General features: G+C 35.6%; 1 protein-coding gene across 6 annotated transcripts; it reads right to left on the reverse strand.

The window, feature by feature from the left end:
* Positions 1 to 210: 210 nt before the first annotated feature.
* On the reverse strand, positions 211 to 18,853 carry LOC107003115 (mediator of RNA polymerase II transcription subunit 12). 6 transcript variants are annotated; one of them, XM_027916135.1, is made up of 14 exons: positions 18,432 to 18,853; positions 15,683 to 15,795; positions 15,219 to 15,357; positions 14,380 to 14,439; positions 14,181 to 14,286; positions 13,094 to 13,162; positions 12,269 to 12,322; positions 11,940 to 12,047; positions 9,621 to 9,770; positions 9,185 to 9,532; positions 6,643 to 9,044; positions 3,382 to 5,964; positions 2,662 to 2,989; positions 211 to 1,082 (listed from the first exon to the last, which is right to left on the reverse strand). In XM_027916135.1, exons 3-14 carry the CDS (start codon positions 15,332 to 15,334, stop codon positions 624 to 626), a joined length of 6,783 nt encoding a protein of 2,260 aa, XP_027771936.1. In that variant the 5' UTR covers positions 15,335 to 15,357; positions 15,683 to 15,795; positions 18,432 to 18,853; the 3' UTR covers positions 211 to 623. The 6 variants fall into 6 exon arrangements, with proteins under 6 accessions (XP_027771936.1, XP_015056887.1, XP_015056880.1 ...); XM_015201401.2 differs by having other exon boundaries at positions 15,219 to 15,400; XM_015201394.2 differs by having other exon boundaries at positions 15,219 to 15,409.
* Between the last annotated feature and the right edge of the window lie 3,668 nt (positions 18,854 to 22,521).

Here is a 22,521-nt window from a genome sequence, read left to right on the forward strand (position 1 = left end):
AAAACGACACTTGAGACTGCATACAAAAACATTATATCATAGCCAAAATGAAGCACCTGAGACTGTATGTTCAATAGTCTACTGTAATGGTGAAAAGCAAATGCATCTAAACCTTCTTTTCTTATTTTTCTTTTTTAGGGTGGGGGTGGGGGTGGGGGGTTGACTCTGGCGGGAACAACTAATGAAAGCATACAGATAGTTCACAAGAAATGAGGATACAAAATGACTTTGCATATCATGAAACAGCTACATATCGTTCCTTTTGAATATTCTAATCAGCTCAACATAAGGAAAACAATTGTTCCACTATGTACAACAACCACCAAACAGCACCAATATTTGGGCAATCTAGGAAGGGGCTTAACGAACAAGTTAGTAGTCGAGCTGGGTTCTAGAGCAGTTGGATGGGCAGGCTAGAGAAAAGCTGCTTCACGTTTTATCAGCAACTCAATGCCCCAGAAAAGAATGGGCCTCCTAGCAGCTTCAAATGCCGCCAAAGGCAAACAGAGCAACGCTCTGACATGGTGATTCCAAACACCAAACAAGTGCATACGGTTAGTTAATGAAAGACCTGTCTCAGCTCTGCTCCTCACCCAATTCAAAAAGAAATTGTGCAACTCATATCAGCTGTCATCATCTACTGCACCTATATATGTGAGATCTGTCCTTCTCACTCTTACAGTTCCTTTAAGCCAATTGGATGCCTTCAGATTGGCATGATCACCCCCACCAACCAAGGGAGAGTTACTGGATGAGTGGCTTGACCCTGCCCCGTCCTCTAAAAGAATCCATGGATCCACCTCATGATCATTCTCTTGCTGTGATGACACGTGCTTGGCCTTCCCAGCCACACTCGTGGCAGTTCGTAGTAATGAACCTGGATTCCTCTGAGTTTGGTTTGAACCATTAGAAGAGTGCAATACAGACACTGGGTTGCTGGGTAGCAGAGAACTGAGAGCGGCTGGTAATACGGACGGGGGCTGACAAGATATTGACAACCGAGCAGAAGGGAAAAGTATTGGCATGGCACATTGGATGCGCCATCTGACTGTTTCAGGCAGCTGCATCCGATCTAAATCATTCTGCACCAATCAAGAAAACAATGAAACACCTTCATGTAATTTATCAACAAATATACATCACAGCCAGCCAAAGAATGGACAACTTATAAAATAAATACATTCTAAAACTCCATTCAAAAAGATCCAGGAAAGGGTTAGTTAGGGAATTCATCAAACTTAAAGAATCATTTATTAAGTCAATATAAGCAAAAAAAACAACAGAAAACAGGAAAACCCAGCCAAGAATCTACTGAAAGGGAACATGGGATACTGGGATACAATCTATAAGAGAGGTGATTTGCGTAAGAAGAAAAGTTACTAGATGTACTTGCATCATGAAGACATCTTATCTATTCTAATGCTTCCAATTGATAGAACTGTCTAATATGGGTTTCAGGAAGACAGGGTAATGACAAGAGGTTCATCAATATAATTTCACAAATAATGATCTCTCAGAAACAAGTCTGTTCTCTGTGTTTTCACTTACTCTTGGAACAATCCAATTATTTCATCTCACAGAAATAGACTCTTGATAATCGAACATGAACAACCATCTCATCTAATTCATTCTTTTATATAGCTTGCTTTCATGTCATCTGAATACTAAAATCACTAATAATCTGGAGAACAATTCATTCTAGGGAAACAAACTCCAAGTCTGGACTAAAATCTGCTTCAAGATACCACCATATCAAGGGGAACAGAATGGCAGATGTGAAGTGAAACTATGAACAGAGACTCGATCCTTGACCTCTTATTATAGGCAATAGCGAAGGCTCGACTTATCAATATCATAAATATCATAAGAAAAGAAAAGCAAGTCAAGCAGTATGCCTGGTTCACCAGGTTCTACCACTGCAGGGCCTTCAACAACTAGAACCCCATAAAAATGAATTTTGTTCTCGTGACATTTGCAACTTCTAAATTACAAGCACATCATAGAAAAACACAACACAAAGAGACACATCCATGAAGAGAGGATTGTATTACGGTAGCGCACTTGAACAAAAGAAGCGAAAATGTGTACACTCAGCTCACAGGACTCTTATCACATCTAGAAGTGAGTCAACTTCATCTAAATAACTTTCTTCCAAAAACAACTGATCTCTTACCCAGTCTTTGCTTTTATTCTTTGAACAGAAAACTTTTATCGAAATTATGTGACCTACACTGCGACTTTAGAATCCTATTCCATTGCTAAGCAATCTTAAAGATATTTGCATGATTAAATATTCTCTCGCCATTACCTATCTATATATATTCTATTTTAAGTATACGCTGGTGGTGGCTGCATCCAAGGTCCTTCGCAAAGCATGCCAAAGAGTAACCTCATAGATCAAGGACCACTGGTTTACACATGAAGTCTCATTTTACTAGTATTTATACTGCTGTATTGTACTTAACAAATATGCAATTGCTGCTTAATATGGAGAGGAAAGAAAATATATCATTCACATGCTTTTACACCACAACATGAAGTTGGACCTGGAATTTGTCGTTTCCCATTTAAAATACTTCATCATGAGGTTACTAACTCAAGATACAGATGTACTAATTAATTCTACCAGACTCTGCATATTAAAGGACACAAAAAGCATACCTGGAGACTCTCGGCTCCCTCACGTTCAAACGCAGAGTAATCCTTGCTAGATTCACTGGGTGCCTTAGAGTTTGATTTCCACTTGAGCCAGCGTGGTTGGTGGCTACTCAGCAAACCATGCAATAACAGTAATAAACGATCAAAGAGACTTTCTAAGGACACAACCACAGAAGCAGTAGCAGAAGCCTCCACAAGTGAATCTACTTCTCTCTTCGAATTACAAGCTTGATTAAAGGAGTAGCTAGCATCTTCATGCACAACCCTACTTCCAAGGATACGTAATATAACTGAGGCAAGCACATGTCTCATATTACGCCCTGATGGCTCCCTGGCACAGTCAAATATCACGATTAGCATTATATATAGACAAACCTCCTGCTACTTTAGAAGATATAACTTGCATACCATAATGGGTATATTCCCTAAAATCAGCCATTAATGGCAAGCAATAATTGTGTTGCATATTTAGCTCACCACAATAACTCTCTTATCAATACAGTATTAGCTGCAACCCTAACATAGAAACTTAATTTAATCGCATAAAACTACGACCATATCAGCAAATCACTATATTGATTTCTCAGGTCGTTGCATATACAAGAACTATATAGTATGGGCTTCCATAAAGAAAACCAGAGGACAATCTGACACAGCTATATTTTCAGATATTAGTGGTAGGTTGAAGCAATGGCGAGAACTCAGTCCACGGCTTATTCTTACCTATCTGCATATATTATAGAGAATAGTCTCAGGATGAACTGCAAGCGCAATGACAATGATGCTCGCAATGCTCCAGGTGAAGGTGGTACTGTTTCTGCTGGACCGGTGGCTCGTCTGGCTAACCCAGGACTGCTACCTCTCGTTCCCTTGCGGCTGCTTTTAGTTGTTGGACTTTCAATTCCAGAAGCAACTGTTCCGGCAGGCTTGCTTGCTTCACGAGTAACTGCATTGATCTGTTGCTCAATGAGGTTCATCTGTTTGATCATATCACTAGCAAATGTGCTTCGTGAATCATCTGAAGCTTGATCCAGACAAGGGAGAATTAGATCAACAAGGGCTCTCTCAGTGACATGGAGCTTTTCAACATCAACAGTACGACCAGACCCCTTCACAGGCCGCTTCAAGGTAGTACCTTCATCCACCACTTCTCCTTCTTCTATGGAGGAAACTTCAGATTTTAACTTTTCTCTCTTGCTTGTGGGATCAGAGTTGGTAGTACACCACCCCCACGGCTTCCAATATTGAGCTCTAGTTGAAAGACCTCTACTTACAGCAATATTATGCAGCCGTTGACGAACAGATTTCCTGCCTAAAAGAACATCATTGCCTCCTAAAAACCATTTAGCCTGTAATAGCATAGAATCCTCGAGTGACCTCCCCAAAAGATGTACAACTTCAGAAAAAAGCGGAGCAGCATCAGGTCTGACGAGCAACCTGGTAAGGATCATTTCAATAATGTTGCTCTCGTTCTCTGAGACAGATGCTTTATCAGTGTTCGGCGAAAGGGATCTTAAAGCTTCAACTAAAGAGAGATCATGGGCCTCCAGCTTCTCCATTACAGCTTGCTCGTTCAAGAGGAGCCTAAGCTCAACCCATTGCCAATGAAACTTAGCAGGCTGCAAGGTATCTAAAATGTATACTAGCTTATCAAGAAGCTTCGTCTCATTTTCAGCAGAATGGAACTTTGACTCTCCTTGCAATGCCACCTGATTTCCGTCATTCAGTTTAGCAATTGTCTGTGGTATTCTACAATCAATAAGGGCATTCAGGAAAAGCCGTGCACGGAGTGGCACAAAGGAAGAAGTCTTCGAGCGCAAGTCAACACCACTTGCTTCTAACAGGGAAGCAAAATCAGAATCAACAGTATCGGCAGCTATGAGGTCATAAAGGCTATGTGTATCTCTCAAACATACTTCGCGAAAGGGCAAGTGTTTTATAACATCAGCAAAAGCCAACATTAAAGAGTGATGCAAGTGCTGAACCTCATCACGTGTCCCAGAACTTGCATTGAGAATCAATGGCCTCCATAGCACAAATGCAAACATTGAATATGCAGGAGGGAAGACCAAGTTTAAAGGTAGAATCCGCTGCATTCTAAATAGGGGCAGAATAGAAGCTTCACCCAGAAGGTCTACTATAAATCCATCTGAAACTGTTCTACAGTTCCCCACAAGCACCCTAAACCAGTGGACGGAAACTTCAGCCAAACTATCTGCTTTTAGTATACCAACTGAACGTGCATTCCCATTTGAATTGGACCTCATACTCCTCACAAAATGGACAACGTCTAACCCATCCTTCAATCTGAAGAGGGAGACCATCCTCTCCAGGCTAGAAACTCCCTGAAGAATTGCCCCAATAACAAGTGCAGACACAGCTGCAGATATTTTTGCAGCCCGCCCAATGACTACCCTACTTGAATTGTTGAGAATATCACTGGACAGATTACTATCGTTCGATTCCGGAGACAACTGAAACTGAGACCGAGGAGCTTTTCCAGGAGCAGAAAGTTGTGCAAGGGCAGAGGATGTTTCTGTAGAAAGAGCAACTTCAAAGACGCGGCTTTGACGCTCTCCAAGAGCTTCCTTAAGTATACAAAGACATGTCACATGAATGCGTAAGATGCAACGTGCAAACTGCAACGAAGCAGAAGTGGATGAACTCGGGTGATTATTACTGGCAGTCAGCTCAGGAATCTTCGCTATGACTTGGCCAACATTGATAACAATCGCAGATATGGCAGAGGAAACCAATGTCGGGTCTCCTTCCTGAGCAGCACCACCTGTCTGCCTCATGCAATCCATTAATCCCATTACAATCTGCTGACCGATCTGATACACATCTTCCCATTTTTGGAATCCAGGCAGTTTTCCTGAGTTGGGCCCAAAAAGCTTTCTGTCTTTGCCATAGAAATAATTGACAGCTTCATCAACCTTTTTTTGCACAATGTCCCTCATGCTCAAACCAACCCTAGATACCCGAACACCGGTTATCTTCTGCCGGAAGTAATCATCTGGATCCTGCACTCCCACTGGGACACCAAGTGGAAATCCGAACTCTCCATCCACCAGTCTTCCAGATTCAACTTCAGAAGCAAGTCTCTTGTCAAAGGTTGACTTGACATTCTTTTCCCATTCAGCAACACTCCCAACACTACCATACTTCTTCAAGAGGTACCGGACATAGATTACAGCTTGTGAACCTGAAACTCTTCCATTTGACGTCAGAATAGTTTGAGCACGATGCATTACCACTGACAATGTTTCAGGAATAAGGTCTGCAGCAACAATGATGCCTTCATACCTGAACCAAACACATAGCAGGAGGTAAGGATAGAGATGGTCCAACGGTTCAACCCTACATCCCAAGAGAGTAGTTTGACACTTGACTATGCAGAAGAAACCACATAATAATTCAAAACCAGATAGCAATAGAGTATCAAAAAATCTAGTAACAGTTCCAAGAAATGGCCCAATAATTTTAACCTAATGATGCAGTCTAACCGTTATTAAACAGAAAAAACCACAGAATAGTTCAACCAGAAAACAGAAAGAAGCAAATATTCTGTGATAATTACCTAAATCTGACTCCATTCAGAAGTAGCTACTAAAGCAGACAAAAAAGGTTATTTACTTATTTGAGTACAGAAGTTCCGGCTTATATGTAATAAATTTTATCTGCACAAACTGGACTCCACCATCCAAATTGATCTATCAATACTAAAGGAACTTTCAAAAGAATTTGGAAGCATTATACACATGAAAATAAGAGAAGTAATTTATTGCGGACATCTTTTTCTTATTGACCCTTCACATCGAGAAAATCCACCTCTTACCCAAGATGCTGCCCGAGCTACAATACACATGTTAATAACCAATCAACTATAAATGACAATGCCAAAACATTCAAAACCTGATAACAAAAAAACTACAGAGAAATAGCTAATGTCACTATCCTAAATGACAAAAATAGAGAGCTCACCTCCGCATAGATGATAGCAGATATGCTTCGCCTACTTCACAGATATTGTTTTCTGTGTTCTTAGGAATTGTTAGAATGTTTCTACTACCATGAACTGTAGCGCTGCAGCTGCCAAGAACCTTAGGTAACAACCACAAAAGGAACCTGGCTGCCAAAACTAATTCATCACAAGCATCAATCAGATATAACACCACTGATAATTCATCTTCACCAATCTTCCAGCGAACACAACCCCGTTCATCAGCAGCAGAGAATGGTCGACCATATTGGCCAACCTTAGTAACAGTCTTCTCGGACTCTTCCACTAGCTCCTTCACAATACCTATCAACCACAGAGTCATGGTCCTTTTATCTACAAAACGTAGCCGCTTCAAAATTTTCCCAATAGAAACAACATCTCCATTAGGCATTCTGATACCATCTCCTGACTTGGGAACACTGCCTTCAATGCCAGGCCTGTGATGTGGGCAGCTAACCTTACTATCACAAACATGGCTTGTGGATGCTCCCTGACTACCTTCAATCCTGGCTGCAGCCAAGTGCGCAAGACTCTGAGTTTTACGGACAATTTTTTGCCGACCCCTTGAAGCTGTCTTGGCTGGTTTAGGAGGTGGCTCTGCTCTAAAAGACTCGATGGACTTCTGGCCTTTTCGCATCCACCAAGTCTCTTCATCATCTGATGGATTTTGTTGATAAATCTGACTGTAAGAGCTTTTCTCTTCGCTTAATTTTTGTTTTTTTGCCCTTCTGCATTCTTCACACCCAGGTGTTCCTTCACTGTTATCCATCCCATTGCTACCATAAACAACAGCCTTCCTCAAACTTACCTGAGAATCCTCAACTCCAGTATCTGTTGACGAAGAGCTTGGAAATTGCAGCAATACGGTAATTGACCTTTTCAACTCTTCAAGCTCAACATCTCTGCCAACGTTTTTGGATGACATAAAGGGCCCAGACTCAAAAGAGCTCAACTGATCAATGGAGGGAGCAGATAGATTCTCACCAGAGTTAGGACGAGGCTTACGCTTATGGTAAGAACTGCCACAAGCGCTGTTGTAGCTATCAATCATCCCATGAAGGACTAGCTTACGTTCATTGCAGTAGACATTCACTACCTCTGAAAGGACAGGGGTATCAGCAATTCGAGCTTCTTCTAAAGCATCATGAACATAAGGACCAGGTAGGTGCTTCAAGATTTTACAGTGTCTTTTTTGTTTCACGGGATCGGAAAGAGGTCCATCCCCATCCATTATTCCACTAACAATCAGCTGCCTCACATATGCTTGTGGGTAAAAAATTCCAGCTCGGATAAGTTCGATAATCAGTAGTTGAACACGCTTGAAACCTTCTGTATTTTGCACTTCATGCTGATCTATCCAGCACACAATGGTATCATGCAAAGGGCTTGGGCTATCAAACATACCTAGGAAATCATTACATTTTTCACGGGCACGCCTTGAATTAGAGAGAGATTCAGAAGCACCACTAGCAAGAGTCCTACCAGCATAGTTAGTCAGCTGGCCAGAATCTTTTCGAAGATGGCTATTCTTAACAATTTTGGGGTCCCTAGGCCTTGATGAAATTCCTGTCTCTCTCATCTTCAGTTTCAAAAGCCTTACAGCAACATATATAGCAGAAAAATCCTTCCTCCCAGTGAACTTCATTCCACGTGGTGGTGCAAAACGGAAATCCCTGAAATCACAAGTTGCCCACTCACAGATGTAGAAAACGGAACAAATAGATGACAAAGTAGCACCCCGGATATACTTAAGCGAGGAACGCAAACAGGAACTGACTTCTGCAAACCAACAATCATCAATAGAACTCTCATGAACATTCTCAAAAAGAAATTTATATGCCTCTCTCAAATCCCCATGCGCAAGGGCTTTATCCAACGCATGTAAAGCTTTGACAACACTTTGCCCAGGATGGCCAGGTCTAGCAGCTGTTGCAAGATGCTGTGCTCGCTTCTGAATTGAAGATACAGCACGACTGATGGAATAAGAATCAGACCGAATCTCCGGCCCTTTATCTCTAAGAAAATAAGCAACTTCAAAAGGGCCATTTTTAACCTTTCTAGTATCCTCAGTTACCTTTGAGTAGAGACTCCCATCAGTCACCACATTGGTCATCACACATGGTGGCATAGGAAAACAATCCAAAGCGACAAAAGTATCAGGCACAGCCAGCATCAGATATCGAAGCATCTCTACAAGAGCAGCCATAGTATAAGCCCTACGGGAGTTGTCAACAAGGTCTGATCCACCAGGAGAAGGTTCTTGGATGAAACGAATAGCTATTCCCACCAGAGTGCGAACACAAGACTGAGATAATACAACAGTGTCTATGAAACCATAAACTACAGGTAACAACAACTGCAGAACCCCAAGTAATTCTTTTTCCTGAAAAGCACAAGATAGAAGACATCACAATACAAAATAAACAATAATAAATAAATAAATAAATAAATAATAATAATATAAATTGGCCAACCATTTAAAATTTTCATTGAAATTAAAACAAATGTTTAAGCAGACAATACCTGCAGTTGGTTGAGCACCCAATCAATAACGAGTGATGGGATAAGCAACCCTTCTCTGTGATGCCATTGTAAAATGCGCACAACATACCACCATTTAAAATGCAGCGAAGGCTCTTCACAATCGACACTCCCCAAGGTTGGATCACTCTTGAGCGGAATTGATCCTGCATACACCATTTGTTGCGACCGATCTCTGATTTGTAAAGCAGAATGGACACTGTTTCTTGAAATAAATTCATCCAACAAATATTGCAAGTAATCAATAACATCTTTTGTCCATTGCTCAGAGCGGGAAATATGTGTTTTGTCTGGCACGCCAGATGATATACTAGAAGAGCCAGGGCGAACCTGCAAGAATAAAGTACAATTTGATCCTTCTAATAATACAAGTATTCAAATTATTTTAAATCCAGTTTCAGCCAAACAAAAGCATTACCTGATTGAGATAAGTTACTTTGACAAACCATGTTGCTCTTAGTAATGGCACGTTATTTCTTACAAGGACTTCAAAAAGTGACTTTCTCCTATAACCGTGGGGAACATGATCAGCCAATGACTTTAGCCTTTTATGTTGTTGGGACAAACCCTGGAAATACGTGCAAATTTTCATAGTCAATTCTAGTTACATTTATCAAAAATTTGTTTGTTTAAATAGCGCATCAAATATTACATCATAAGAAATTAACAAGAAACTTCAAATAAAACAACTGAAGGAGAGGTAATGACTGAGCTTCCACATCAACAATATACACACTTTCCTACAAACTAAACCTTAAAGAAGGGCTGCACAAGTCACTGTCGGTGAAGTGAATATCTTAAGTGTAATAACAGCAATAGAATGCCTAAACTAAGAGCCCAATCCAAGTCAATGAAGTCGGCAGATTTCCTAGTAACTTTGGTTGGTGCATTCACCTAGGATTCGAGCAAATTAAGAGCAAGAAAACACAAGTGATGCAATATTAACTTGACTGGTAATGAATGAACTGGTACTCAATCTCTCACATACTTTTTTCTTGCTTGGCCAAGGATGTAAGGTAAGTGTTGTTGCATCCACATTGGCTAAACTCCAAGGACGGGAAGAAAGTAATCTAAGTCGTCACATCAAAAATATTGCATTCAATACACAAAGAAAATGATTTTAAAAAATGACAAAATGGAGACTTGGATTCAAGTATTTTCATCTGGCTGCTGAAAGCTAAAAGCATGTCCTTTCCAAGTCTTCAGAAAAAGGAAACTTAATCGAGTAGAGGAGGAACGCCAACTGCACAGGATTAGATGTTAAGTATATAGCTTGTGACGATCTACTCTAGCAAGAAAAGGTCTAGAAATCGTTCAGAATTCTAAGCCCAGAAACTCTAATCCTACGGAACAGGAAGTAGAAGGAAAGAAAAATAAGGAAATAAGATGGACCAGAGAACCAAATTCATTCATATATGTACTTCACCCAATTAAGAACTAGCTTAAATCAGAACAAGAGCAACCATGATTCTAGTCCTTTCTTCTCTCTATACTCCGACGAATAAAGGGGGCTGCACCACAATTCCCCAAGAGATAAACCTTCATGAATCAGAACTAAACTTTAAATTGATCCCGTCCATACTCTTGTGTTTTCACTTCAGAGAATCTCAACTCTTAGAGAACCCCTAGTTTGTCTTAAAAGGATAAATTGTTTCATATGGGAACGAGATGACTCAAATAAAGCTGAATGGTCACATATATTCATATTTCAGACTTCAACTGGCTTGGGATTGAGGTGTGATTGATAAAAAAATGATATTGGTAACTTTCTGTATTTCTATATATGATTAAGATCAATCAGTGCATTGGTTGTACTTGCACCATATTTACATCAAGAAACTCTTAAAAAACTGGAGCTATTCTAGTATTCTAAGAGTCTAATACATCTAGAATTTCAACAGTTCGTACCGAGTGAGACTGTCTACACCAAAAACTAAAGAGCAAAATGATAGATAAATTATTCCAAGTGAAGATGCTGTAACTCAGAGGGAAGAATGCAGTACTCTCCAATGAAATCAACACACAGAGGAGAACAAATGTGACATGTATGATAAGATAGTTACTTGTCCCCCTCCCTTTCTGATTACATAACCTGAAACATTCACAGGTTTGGCTTGATACTACCTGAATTAATAAAGATGCTTCAGTAAATCAGCTTTACAACCATGACAGAGCATGAATAGTATAGGAAAAATCCACCTTTAGTAATAAGTCATCTGTTATGTTAGTGAAACGCATCCATTTTCTACCCCTAGAACAACTTGGACACTGAAGATTCATTCAACCAACCCAAACTTGATTGTGATTGAGGCATATTTATTTTTTATCCTTGTTCGACAAATCATCCGGTGCAGATTACTTAAATAATTCAAATCCTTCTGTTTATAAAGTTCAGATGAACTTAGTAATCCAAACCAAATGGGCCTAGCTCTTCGCCAACTATCAACCACGACACTTGATAGTTAGTCAGTGCCTACGTCAAGAGCTTGAACTCACCTCCTATTGTTCATATATGACAGGATCACCATAAGCACACAAATGGAGAGGAAATGTTTAATGTTTTGCTAATCATAGTGAAAAACCTCATCACATACACTAAATACATTTCTGTATCATGCTCAACACGCACTGTTTTTTTCTTTTCCGATTCAATCATTAGCAAGCAATAAGAACATTCAGATGTCATATTTCATTACAAAATCATTCCCATGGATTCCTGATAAGATGGAAGGCTAACCTCAATCCACTTCTTCCTGAACTCTTCTCCGGATGATCTTTGATCGGGAAAGATACCAGGTTTTGTCAACTGTAAGCCCTCAAGAGGAACTCCATAAACCTGACCTGCCTGCAATAAGAACAAATTCATGTGATCACCAGGTTAGCTTCATGCTTTTTGAAAAATGAATGTATTAGACTACATTGAAAGGACAAATGTTAATTCATCGTAATCAAGAGAATTCAAGTAAAAGCCCTGATCCATAGTAAAAGATTGCCTCATATATTCATTGATGTCTGGTGGTATAAGCTACAAGGCAAAATAAATACCATCAAGAAAAAGCATATTACCTTTCGCTTCTGAGCTCGAGATTCATTGATGGCCCTGTGACATTTTCTAATTGCCTGCAGAGAGACACAGAGACAGCTAGTCAGTAATTTTAAAATCGCAAACCAATGAACAACAACAACATACCCAGTGTAATCCAACAAGTAGGGTCTAGAGAGGGTAGAGTGCATGCAGACCTTATCCCTACCTTATGGAGGTAGGGAAGCTGTTTCCAAAAGATCATTGGCTCAAGTAACACAGATCAAAGCAAATTCAAAAGGAGTAACATAAGTAATGAAGACGTCACAAATAATAGGAGAAGCATTCTAAAGCCTACAGAGAAAAAGAACAGTAACCACAACAACACAAAACGATAACCAAAGCAAAATACACATGTAGTAGCAGTCAAGGGACCAAAAATACGAGAATAGTGCTAATACTATTGGTAATTGGTTTGCAAGGAGAAACCGATCTCTCTGGACAACACTACAACAATCAACTACCTACCATCCTAATCTGCGCCCTCCATAACTTCGTACCTAAGGTCATATTCTCAATAAGTTGGAGATCCGCCATGTCTTGTCTTGTCTAATCATCTCTTCCAATGCTTCTTAGACCTACCTCTATCTCATCTTTTCATCACAACCAACCTTTCACACTTCTTCACTGGAAAAAAAACAGAATGGCATATACACACTTTTCAAATTCCTAGACTATAGTGGCAAGTTTATTGTTGTGTTTCGGAATTAGAGGAAACAAAGCGAAATAAGGCATATATACACTAAACAGACACTAAATTGTACATAAAAGGCAATGCACAGTCCAAATATATATTCTCAAAAGTTTACCTCCTTGCACTTGAAGATAACAGGCTTCGTAAAAGCTGGAAGCTGAGTTAATGATATCTCCTTGACTTCCTGGCAACATGACAATCAAAAAATCAATTACATAATTAGTTTGCCAACCAACCATTCTGCAAGAGCCAAGGAAGAAGAAGATTTATAAGGCCACAAAATAAGAGGAAGAGGAGAAATAAAGAAACAGAAGAATGCTTTTTTTAATAAAGATAAAGAAACAGAAAAATGCAGGAAAAGAAAAGAACAAAGAGAAAAAGAGAAAATAAAGGAGAAAACAGAAGATTATGCTGGTGAGGAAAAAAAGTGTGGGTTTCTAGTTGATAGAAAAATAGAAGAATGAAAAAGATCCTGGATTTATAATCACCAACTCCGCACAATAGATGCTTATAGTTCTTCTATTCCACAAGAAAAAAAAAAGATAATGTTTCTAGTATATATTTAAGAGCATTCTTTTATTGATGAAGCTATTAAAGGGCATCCGTAACAGTAATTTTGAATCCTTTCTATGCAGACTTGGATAGGAGCCAGGAACTAAAGCACCACACACCAAAACTATACTCCACGGAACAGTTAGGTCTGCCGATAGTATTGTCCAAACGGGGAACTAGATCAAGCATTAATCAGTCAACATAAAGTCATAATGCTTGATCGCGAATAGGCAAGGAACTCTTTTTCATCATGGTTATCTGGTTGAACAGTGGATTCATTTGAACAGTACCACACAAATTTAGAGTGAATAATACCACAAATTTCATGTTCCCTAGTGCATAAGGCTACGCCCTCATTGTAGTCCCACTGTTACAAATTCACTAGACAGTGCAACCTTCATGTATTCTTTTAATAGCGGACCATGAATAACCTAAGTGTTAACTAATTGAACTATCCAAAATGCAGATATGTATTTATTTGGAGAACAGGAAGAAGAAAAAGAGGATAACTTGTAAATTGCCATGGTGAAGCACCTTAATGTTGTTTTAATAATACAGCAGTTAGCTTAAACAAAGCTTGCAGTCAGAAACAAGCAGAAAAAGTAATATTCATGCAAGTACAAAAAAAATGAACAGCTCAGAAGGAATACCTCAAGACCTTCAACAGTCTCCCGGTAACCGGATTGGACATATTCTTTGTTCAATGTCTCCTCAGGGCAATTAGGAGTCTGAGGAAGAAAATCAGGTGGTCCAAGTCTGAAAAGGAACTCAATAATTAGCAAAATGATAAAACGATACCATCTAAACCAAAAAGTACACAGTTTTCACAATTTATATTCGCCAAGTTACCTGGAATTCAGATGTTCCTTGTCACACTTCAATTTAAACGGGGTCAGTTGTAATGGCCGTCTGCAAGAACAAAACAAGCAATCTTAGTCTATCCTTTTTATAAGTAATAATTTTATTTAAAGTGTGGGAATGGAACTCTTGTTTATAAGAAGTATACCAAAAATCAAAAAGCCTACAAAAATGATACGCACCTAATCATCTATACATAAAGGAACCTCATGGGTACCGCCAAAAAGAAATAACGGACAAGAGGTTATTCTTCATTTGTGCAACATTCCATCTCATCGAAAATTAAGGAAGAAAAGGGGAACTACAGATGCATAAAATCCATAAAACCTAAAATTTGAAAGAAAACTCAGGTCTCATATAAGATTGAGACTTTCTTCTTTACTTCCTCAAAAGACATATTATTTACATATTTGCAATGTCTTGTGCAGTTGTGCTTGTACCGGTACACGGAATGAACAACACATATTTTAACTGCGCTTCATGATTTTGAATTCCCCACTAAATGTTCCCTTTTACCATTAAGTTCATCTATAGTTAATGACCAACTTATGAATTCACAGACAAAAATGAAGTGACTGAATTCAGGATCATGTATTATTTGACTTCACCTGCAGTTCATCCTGCCTTAATCAATTCATAAACAAATATAAGGTGAAACTCATAATGATCAGTATGTCCGATGCTGACACAATCAGATTTTTTTCCAAGTAAGGCTGACATGTCCAGATTGTTGAAACTGACATTGTATTAGTGAAATAAGCTTCTGGAATGCTATTAAAAGCATGATAATACCGTTACTGCTGAAGTTTCAACACTAAATGGGATATTACCTGGAGAAATTCGGAAGGGAGGCTGAATCCACCCGAGATGAATCCCTGGCTGAAGGCCCCCCAATAGTGCTGTTATTAACTGCACTAGTGCAGCTGCCACCATGATACCTTTGCATCTCTGCAAACTATCACCTGCATGCTGCCTCCAGCATCGGACAGCAGTAGAATGAATTCAAGTCGAACTGCAGGAACTGTTACAACTGTAATTACAAAATTATGTAACAAATAAATAGTAATAGTAATAACAATAACGACTGGAACTAGATTTCAAATAAGGCAATATTCATTGTAGAAATGCACAATTGTGTAAAAACATATAATTATATGTATGTGTGTTTGTGTGTGCAAAATATATGTTATCTATTTGATAACGATGTGTATGTGTGTAAGAACACATATACAAGTATGCCTATATTGGAGTCTGTGTGTGTGTCGCTATGAATTTATATATATACCAGTATTACATTATTAGAAGTCTCCTATCAAGCATCAACACTTTGAACAGCCTGATCCCAATCCTTCTATACAATTGATCCGATCTTCAAAAAATTGTCTTTGAAGGGCGATGTTTGTCTTGCTGCAGATCATGTATAAAAATAACAAATCAAAAGCAAAAGAGTATTCAATTCCTATTCCAAAGAAAATTTGAAATTTAAATGTTCTCTGCAGTTGCTACCTATTAAGGTATATTAGCAGAAGTAACAGACATTTACTTCTATTTATATAAATCTTAAACCTTACAAAGGTACTTGGGCAGAAGATGCTTGATTTTCAATTCCTAGATTTATCATAACTATGCACATACAATGCACATAGAAATCCAAGATATTTACTAACATAGAAATCCCACAAATAATGTAAACTGAGTGAATCTTACGTTTCCACCATTTCTCAACAATCCAAAGATAGTAACTAATCCAACTACACCACATTGCACATTTTGCAGTCAAAAGATACAGAATGGCCTGATTAGCCATCATTGATAGTCCGGAAAAGTAAAAGAAGGAACTAGATCTACCAGCAGTCGACATCAAGGGTTTTGGGTGAAGAAAAAACACCTACGGATTCTAAATCACTAATGATCCTCTTACCAAACAGGTTGTAACATTTCTGGCAATGCCAACCAATAGTGAATAAATAACAGAACACCCAAAATAATTACCCACTATTAAAGTAATCTCAATTAAGCAATCAATTAGGCCTCAATCCCAAAATAGTCGAAATTGACTATATGAATCCTTTATATCGCCATCAAGGATTTTGAGTAAAGCAAAACAAAAAACTACAGATCCTAGATCACCAATGAGATCCTCTTCCCAAACTGGTAAGACATTTCTCACAATGTCAAACGATAGTGAACAAGTTACAGAACGTCCAAACTAATTACCCAATATTCCAGTAATCTCATTAACCAATCAACTAGGCCTCAATCCAAAACTAGTCATGATTGATTATATGAACAAGTTACAGAACGTCCAAACTAATTTACCCACTATTCCAGTAATCTCATTAATCAATCAACTAGGCCTCAATCCAAAACTAGTCATGATTGATTATATGATTCATTTATAACGACTTTTGAGTAAAGCTTAAAAAACTACACATTCTAGGACCCATTTGCCCAAGAGAATTATGCACTTTTTATGGAAAAAATTTCACTTTATTTGAAAAGCAGTGTTCGGTCATAAAAATCTAAATACAACTTGAAGTTGTATTTGGAATTAAAAAAACACCCAAAACCTTGTTTTCATTTTCACTATATTTTCCTTTTTCAAATTTAACCAAAAATTTTTATTTTTCATATAAATGACCCGCTTATTTATTATACCAAATAAGTATTATTTGCAAAACCTATAACCAAACACAACTCCAACTTAGAAAATTCCAAATGAAGTGAACAAATATTTGTAATAATATGTAGTAGCTCGGATATGGGATATTCAGTTTCCTCAATAATTTTCTAAGGCATACTTATCCTTGCCAATGAGCCTCTTCTATAGAGGTGACACTTTAACTAGATTTTATCAAGGTCTTTGTTCAAATACTTATTACTCATATCTATAATTATTAGTCTTGGACTGAACATGTATATATATGTTTTTTCTGCCATTGCTTTACAGTAAAGCTCACGATTTATTTGCACTTAAAGCCCCAATGGACCTTAGAGCTCTTTTGCGTTTTTTGCTTTTGATAACACAGTATCTATTGTGAGATAATACTTTTTTAAAGCAGTTTGATTGTATATTTCATATAAATGAGTCAAGTAGGGTGATTTTTCTAAATTTAAGAAATTGGGGGTCTAAATTATATTTTTAAAAAGCACATTCAAATTCTTCGCAAAGGATATGACCAGACACAACTCCAGCTCCAACTTAAAAATTCCAAATAAAGTGAATAATATTTGGTTTTCATGGCAAAAGACCTACTAAATCACAAACGAGATTCTCTTCCCAAACTAGTCAAACATTTCTTGCAATGCCAAATGCTAGTGAATAAATAACAGAACGTCCAACATAGTTACCCACTATTACAGTGATCTTAATTAATCAGTCAACTAGACCTCAATCCCAAACCAGTAGCGATTGATTATATGAATCCGTTATATCGACGTCAAGGGTTTGAGTAAAGCAAAAAATCCTACAGATTCTAAAGCATAACGAGATCCTCTTCCCAAACTGGTACATTTCTCTCAATGCCAAATGATAGTCAATAAATAACAGAACATTACAGTAATCTCCACTAATCAATCAACTACGCGTCAATCCAAAGTAATCGCGATTGACTATATGAATCCTTTATATCTATGCCACACTTTATTTGAGCCCATTTCATTCCAACTCTAAATAATACTCCACATCTTTAAAGGCAACTTAATAAAAGGTTCTCTAAATAGCACACACACATACAAGTCATACAAATGACCTCAGGTACTACAGTAATCAGAAGCCCAACAAAAATCATTACTCTTAACCCTAAAAGAGCAAATAAGTTAACTAACTATTTCAGGGGAGGAAATCAATGCCCACCCCTCCAAGTAACTTCAGTAGCATTAGTTAAACAGATGAGCAACTACTAAAATGCACAAATTTCCATAATTTCAAAAGATTAAACTCAAATAACCATACCCAGAACGTAACAAACAAAGCCCAACATAACAGACCCCAAAAAATTTGAAAATTTTAAGCAGTTGTTTGATTAAGCAAAATAGATCACCTGAATAAATCAAGAAACGCCAGAAACCGCGGAATCTACCACAGCCAATCACTTCTGATTCTCAAGATTACTGAAGTTTGAAAAAAAAGAGGGGTTTTTGAAACTGAAAGTGAAAGCTAGGGTTTTGGTCCCCCAACTCAAAAAAAAAAAAAAAGAGGGATAACAAAATTCAACGATTGCGAAGCAAAAGATTCAGATTTCAAGTCTAAAGATAGAAGCTTTGTAAGATTTAGAGATTGAATAAGAATTTTATCGAACGAATCGTATATAGATGTAGCAGTATTTTCTTTGGTGTATGTATAGGTTTGATGTATAGATATAGAGAGAGAAAGATAGGAACAGATTGAGTTAAAAAATGTTGTAGTGAGAGAAAGAGAGAGAGAGAAGGGTCTCGGATTTGAGGAAAGCGTGGGGATGAGAAGGGGGGTTTTGACTCTTAAGATGATGATGGTGTGTTCTATTATTGGTAATTTTAAGAATTATACTTACTTAACTTGTGTAAAAAATATATCATATTACTCACTGACTATAACAATTATTTATTTAAATTTTTTACCAAAAAAAAACGATTATTTAAAAATATTGAAGATTTGTTTTGACCAAATTTGTATTGACCAAATAGGAATTTCTTTTTTTCTTAGGATAAGAACAACCTACAACATAATATAATTTTATGATATTGTAATGAAAAAAAAAATATAATGTGAAAGTTTTTATTTCGTGATTACTTTATGAGACTAGACTGATATACTTTATATTTTGAAATTGTATTAATATTGTTTGTGCATGTTTTATAAATAAAGTAAACGTAAACGTAATTATAAACATAAATAATTAAAATGTAGCATAACACAAATAAGTTAGTTAAGAACTTAAGATATGAAAAAAATATTATCGTAAAAAAACAATTCTAACGAACTTTTTGGGATAATGCATGAGTGTAATTTGAATAATGTGCGATATAATTTAAATTGATATTTTAATAGCGTAAAAGATCATAATATGAGTGTTTTCAATATACGACAAATGAGTGTGTTTTAGTAACAAAGTAAATACAGATATAACTAAAAACTCATAAATGATGAAAAGACAAAGGATAAGACGTAAATTTAGTTAATAACTTAAGATATGAAAAATATTATCGTATAAAATTTTCATAAGCTTTTTTTTTTTTCTGGAGAATGCATAATTGAAATTTGAATAAACTACGTTATAATTTAATTTTAATATTTATGAGTTTTTAGTTATAAGATTATTATTTGAATAAAATACGACATTATCTAATCATCATACTCTAATAATGTAAAAATATCGTAATATGAAAGTTTATAATATGTGATTTATTTATTTTTATAAATAAATAATTTATTACTAAATAAGGAGTATATACAACTTTAGTTGGTTCTATATATTAAAGTATGCTGGAATTTTTTGTGATTCCTATCTTGTCATATAGTAGTGTATACACATTCAGACACTATACACACTTGTATGCTCAGCTGCATTTAAAAAATAAAAAATCTAAAAAACATCTATTTAATTGACGGATTAATTTGGCCTCTTCTAAATAACAAAAAATCATCGATAAATTCAAGTTAAATTATCCCAACTCTAGCATATTTGGGATGATATTTGAAAATAGTGTTCTTGAATATTTTCTTTTAAGTAATTATTGGAGTATTTAATGGGTAACATGAGTAGGTCGGAGATATGAATTTATTTGTCCTTGCTCTTTTTTTATTTTAAAAGGAGAGCATGAACTATCCGTAATTAATAATGAGTAGGAATTTATTTCCTTACGTATTATAACCTAATAAAAACGTTATTTGAAAAGTAAAACTTCACTAACAGTTATTTGCGCATACTTATAAACAAAATAAGTATAACTATATCTAGAAACGTAAGAAATAATGAAAATATATAGCACAAGATATCTAAGTTAGTTAAAAAAACTAAGATATGAAAAATATTATTGTTATAACTAACTTTAACAATTACATGTTTTGAGTTTGAGATAGGATTGGTCTTTGAATAAATTATAATATTGTCTAATTTCGATAATATTTTAACAATGTAAAAGGATCATATTGGAATTTCTAATATACGATCACTACAACAAAACGGTCTTTAGCTACAATTAATTCTTAATTGCCGCTAAATATGTATTTTAGCGGCAATTGTCACTCTTTGTATATGTCCATAAAGCCTTAGCGACATTGATTCTAATGGCAATTAACTAATGCCGGTAAAGACTTTAACACTCTTTATTAATGTAATATTTAATGCCGCTAAAATATGTTTTTGTTGTAATAGATGTTTGCATGAACTTTACTAACAAAGCAGTCATAAATATTACACAAAAATTATGAAAAGATACAACACAAACTACTGAAATATTTTTTTAAGAATAAAATATGAAAATAATTATCGTATCCGATTTTATATTATTTTTTTTAGATGTGATGGATTATTCTATCTTTTAATTTTTATGCCCTAATAACACATAATGTCACAATCAGAGAGTTTCTAATATGTGATATATATGCGTGTAAATAAAATTAGAAATATATGAATAATGTACAGATATAAATAAAATTAGAAATACATGAATAATGTACAGATATAAATAAAATTAAAAATACATGGATAATGTACAGATACATCTCAAGAATACTAAAATTAGTTAAAAACTTAAGAAATATAAAAAATATTACCACATCACAATTTAATTAACAATTGATTATTATTTTTTAGGTAACATATGATTGTTCTTGAAGTAAAGTACTAGCTACAATTAATGGTGGAGTAAGAATTTTAACTAATAAGTATCAAAATATAAAAAAATCAAATCGTATACAAGTCTGTCAATATATAATTTATATGTATAAAAAATATATTTTTATTTAGTAATGCAATATAATTTTTGGACAAAAGGCATATTAATCGTCACCTCTCAGTTGTATGTGGCTCTACCACTAACTATAATATAATATAATTTTTATATCTTAATATCATAGAATAATCATAATATGAAAGCTTTTAGTATACAAATTATGTGTGTATTTTACAAACATAGTAATTGCAATTATAAATAAAAACACATAATTATCCGAAAAGACACAACACTAGACTTCTAAATTAATTAAAAAATTAAGATATCAAATTTATCATATCAAATTTTAATAATTGAAAATTTTGAGGTGTCACAGAGTTATTTTTTAAATAAAGTATGATATATCTAATTTTGAATTCACCCTAATGACGCAGAGAGGTTATAATACGAGAGTTTCTAATATGTGATGTATGTGTGTGTTTCACTAATAAAACAAGTGTAAATAAAATTAGAAACACGTTAATGAAAAGATATAACATGAGATAATTGAATGATTTAAAAACTTAAGATATGTAAAAATATTACCATATCAAAATTTAACAATTCATTTTTTTTAGGTATCTGAAATTTTCCCAAGGAAAAATATAATACGATATATTGATATTTTAATAATGTAGAAGCATTATAATATGAGAGTTTCTAATATGCAACATTCACATACAATTTATTAAAAAAGCAAACAACAAATATAATTAAAAATACATGAAAAATAAAAAGGTATATCATTAGATAATTAAGAGGGTTTTTTAATTGACTTATAAGTTAGTCAAATCAAATTTTAAGTCAGTTTGACTTTTAAAAGTGTTTGACAAATATAATAAACAATAAATATAATTAAAAATACATGAAAAATAAAAAGATATTGCACTAGGTAACTAAAAGGGCGTTTGAATTGACTTAAAAGTTGGTCAAACTTATTTTTAAGTCGGTTTATAACTTTTGTAAGTGTTTGACAACATAATAAATAACAAATATAATAAAAAAAATACATTAAAAATTGAAAAGATATAGCACTAGATAACTTAGAGGGTGTTTGAATTGACTTATATGTTGGTCAAACATATTTCTAAGTCTGTATTTGACTTTTGAAAGTGTTTGAAAAATATAAAATAACTTAATATAAGTTAAATATGACTTTGAATAAGTTAGGAAGTGTTTGACCTAATTAAAAAAAACAAGTTAAAAATCAAAAATAGA

This window comes from Solanum pennellii, chromosome 1 (assembly GCF_001406875.1).
Source record: "Solanum pennellii chromosome 1, SPENNV200".
Lineage (NCBI taxonomy): Eukaryota > Viridiplantae > Streptophyta > Magnoliopsida > Solanales > Solanaceae > Solanum > Solanum pennellii.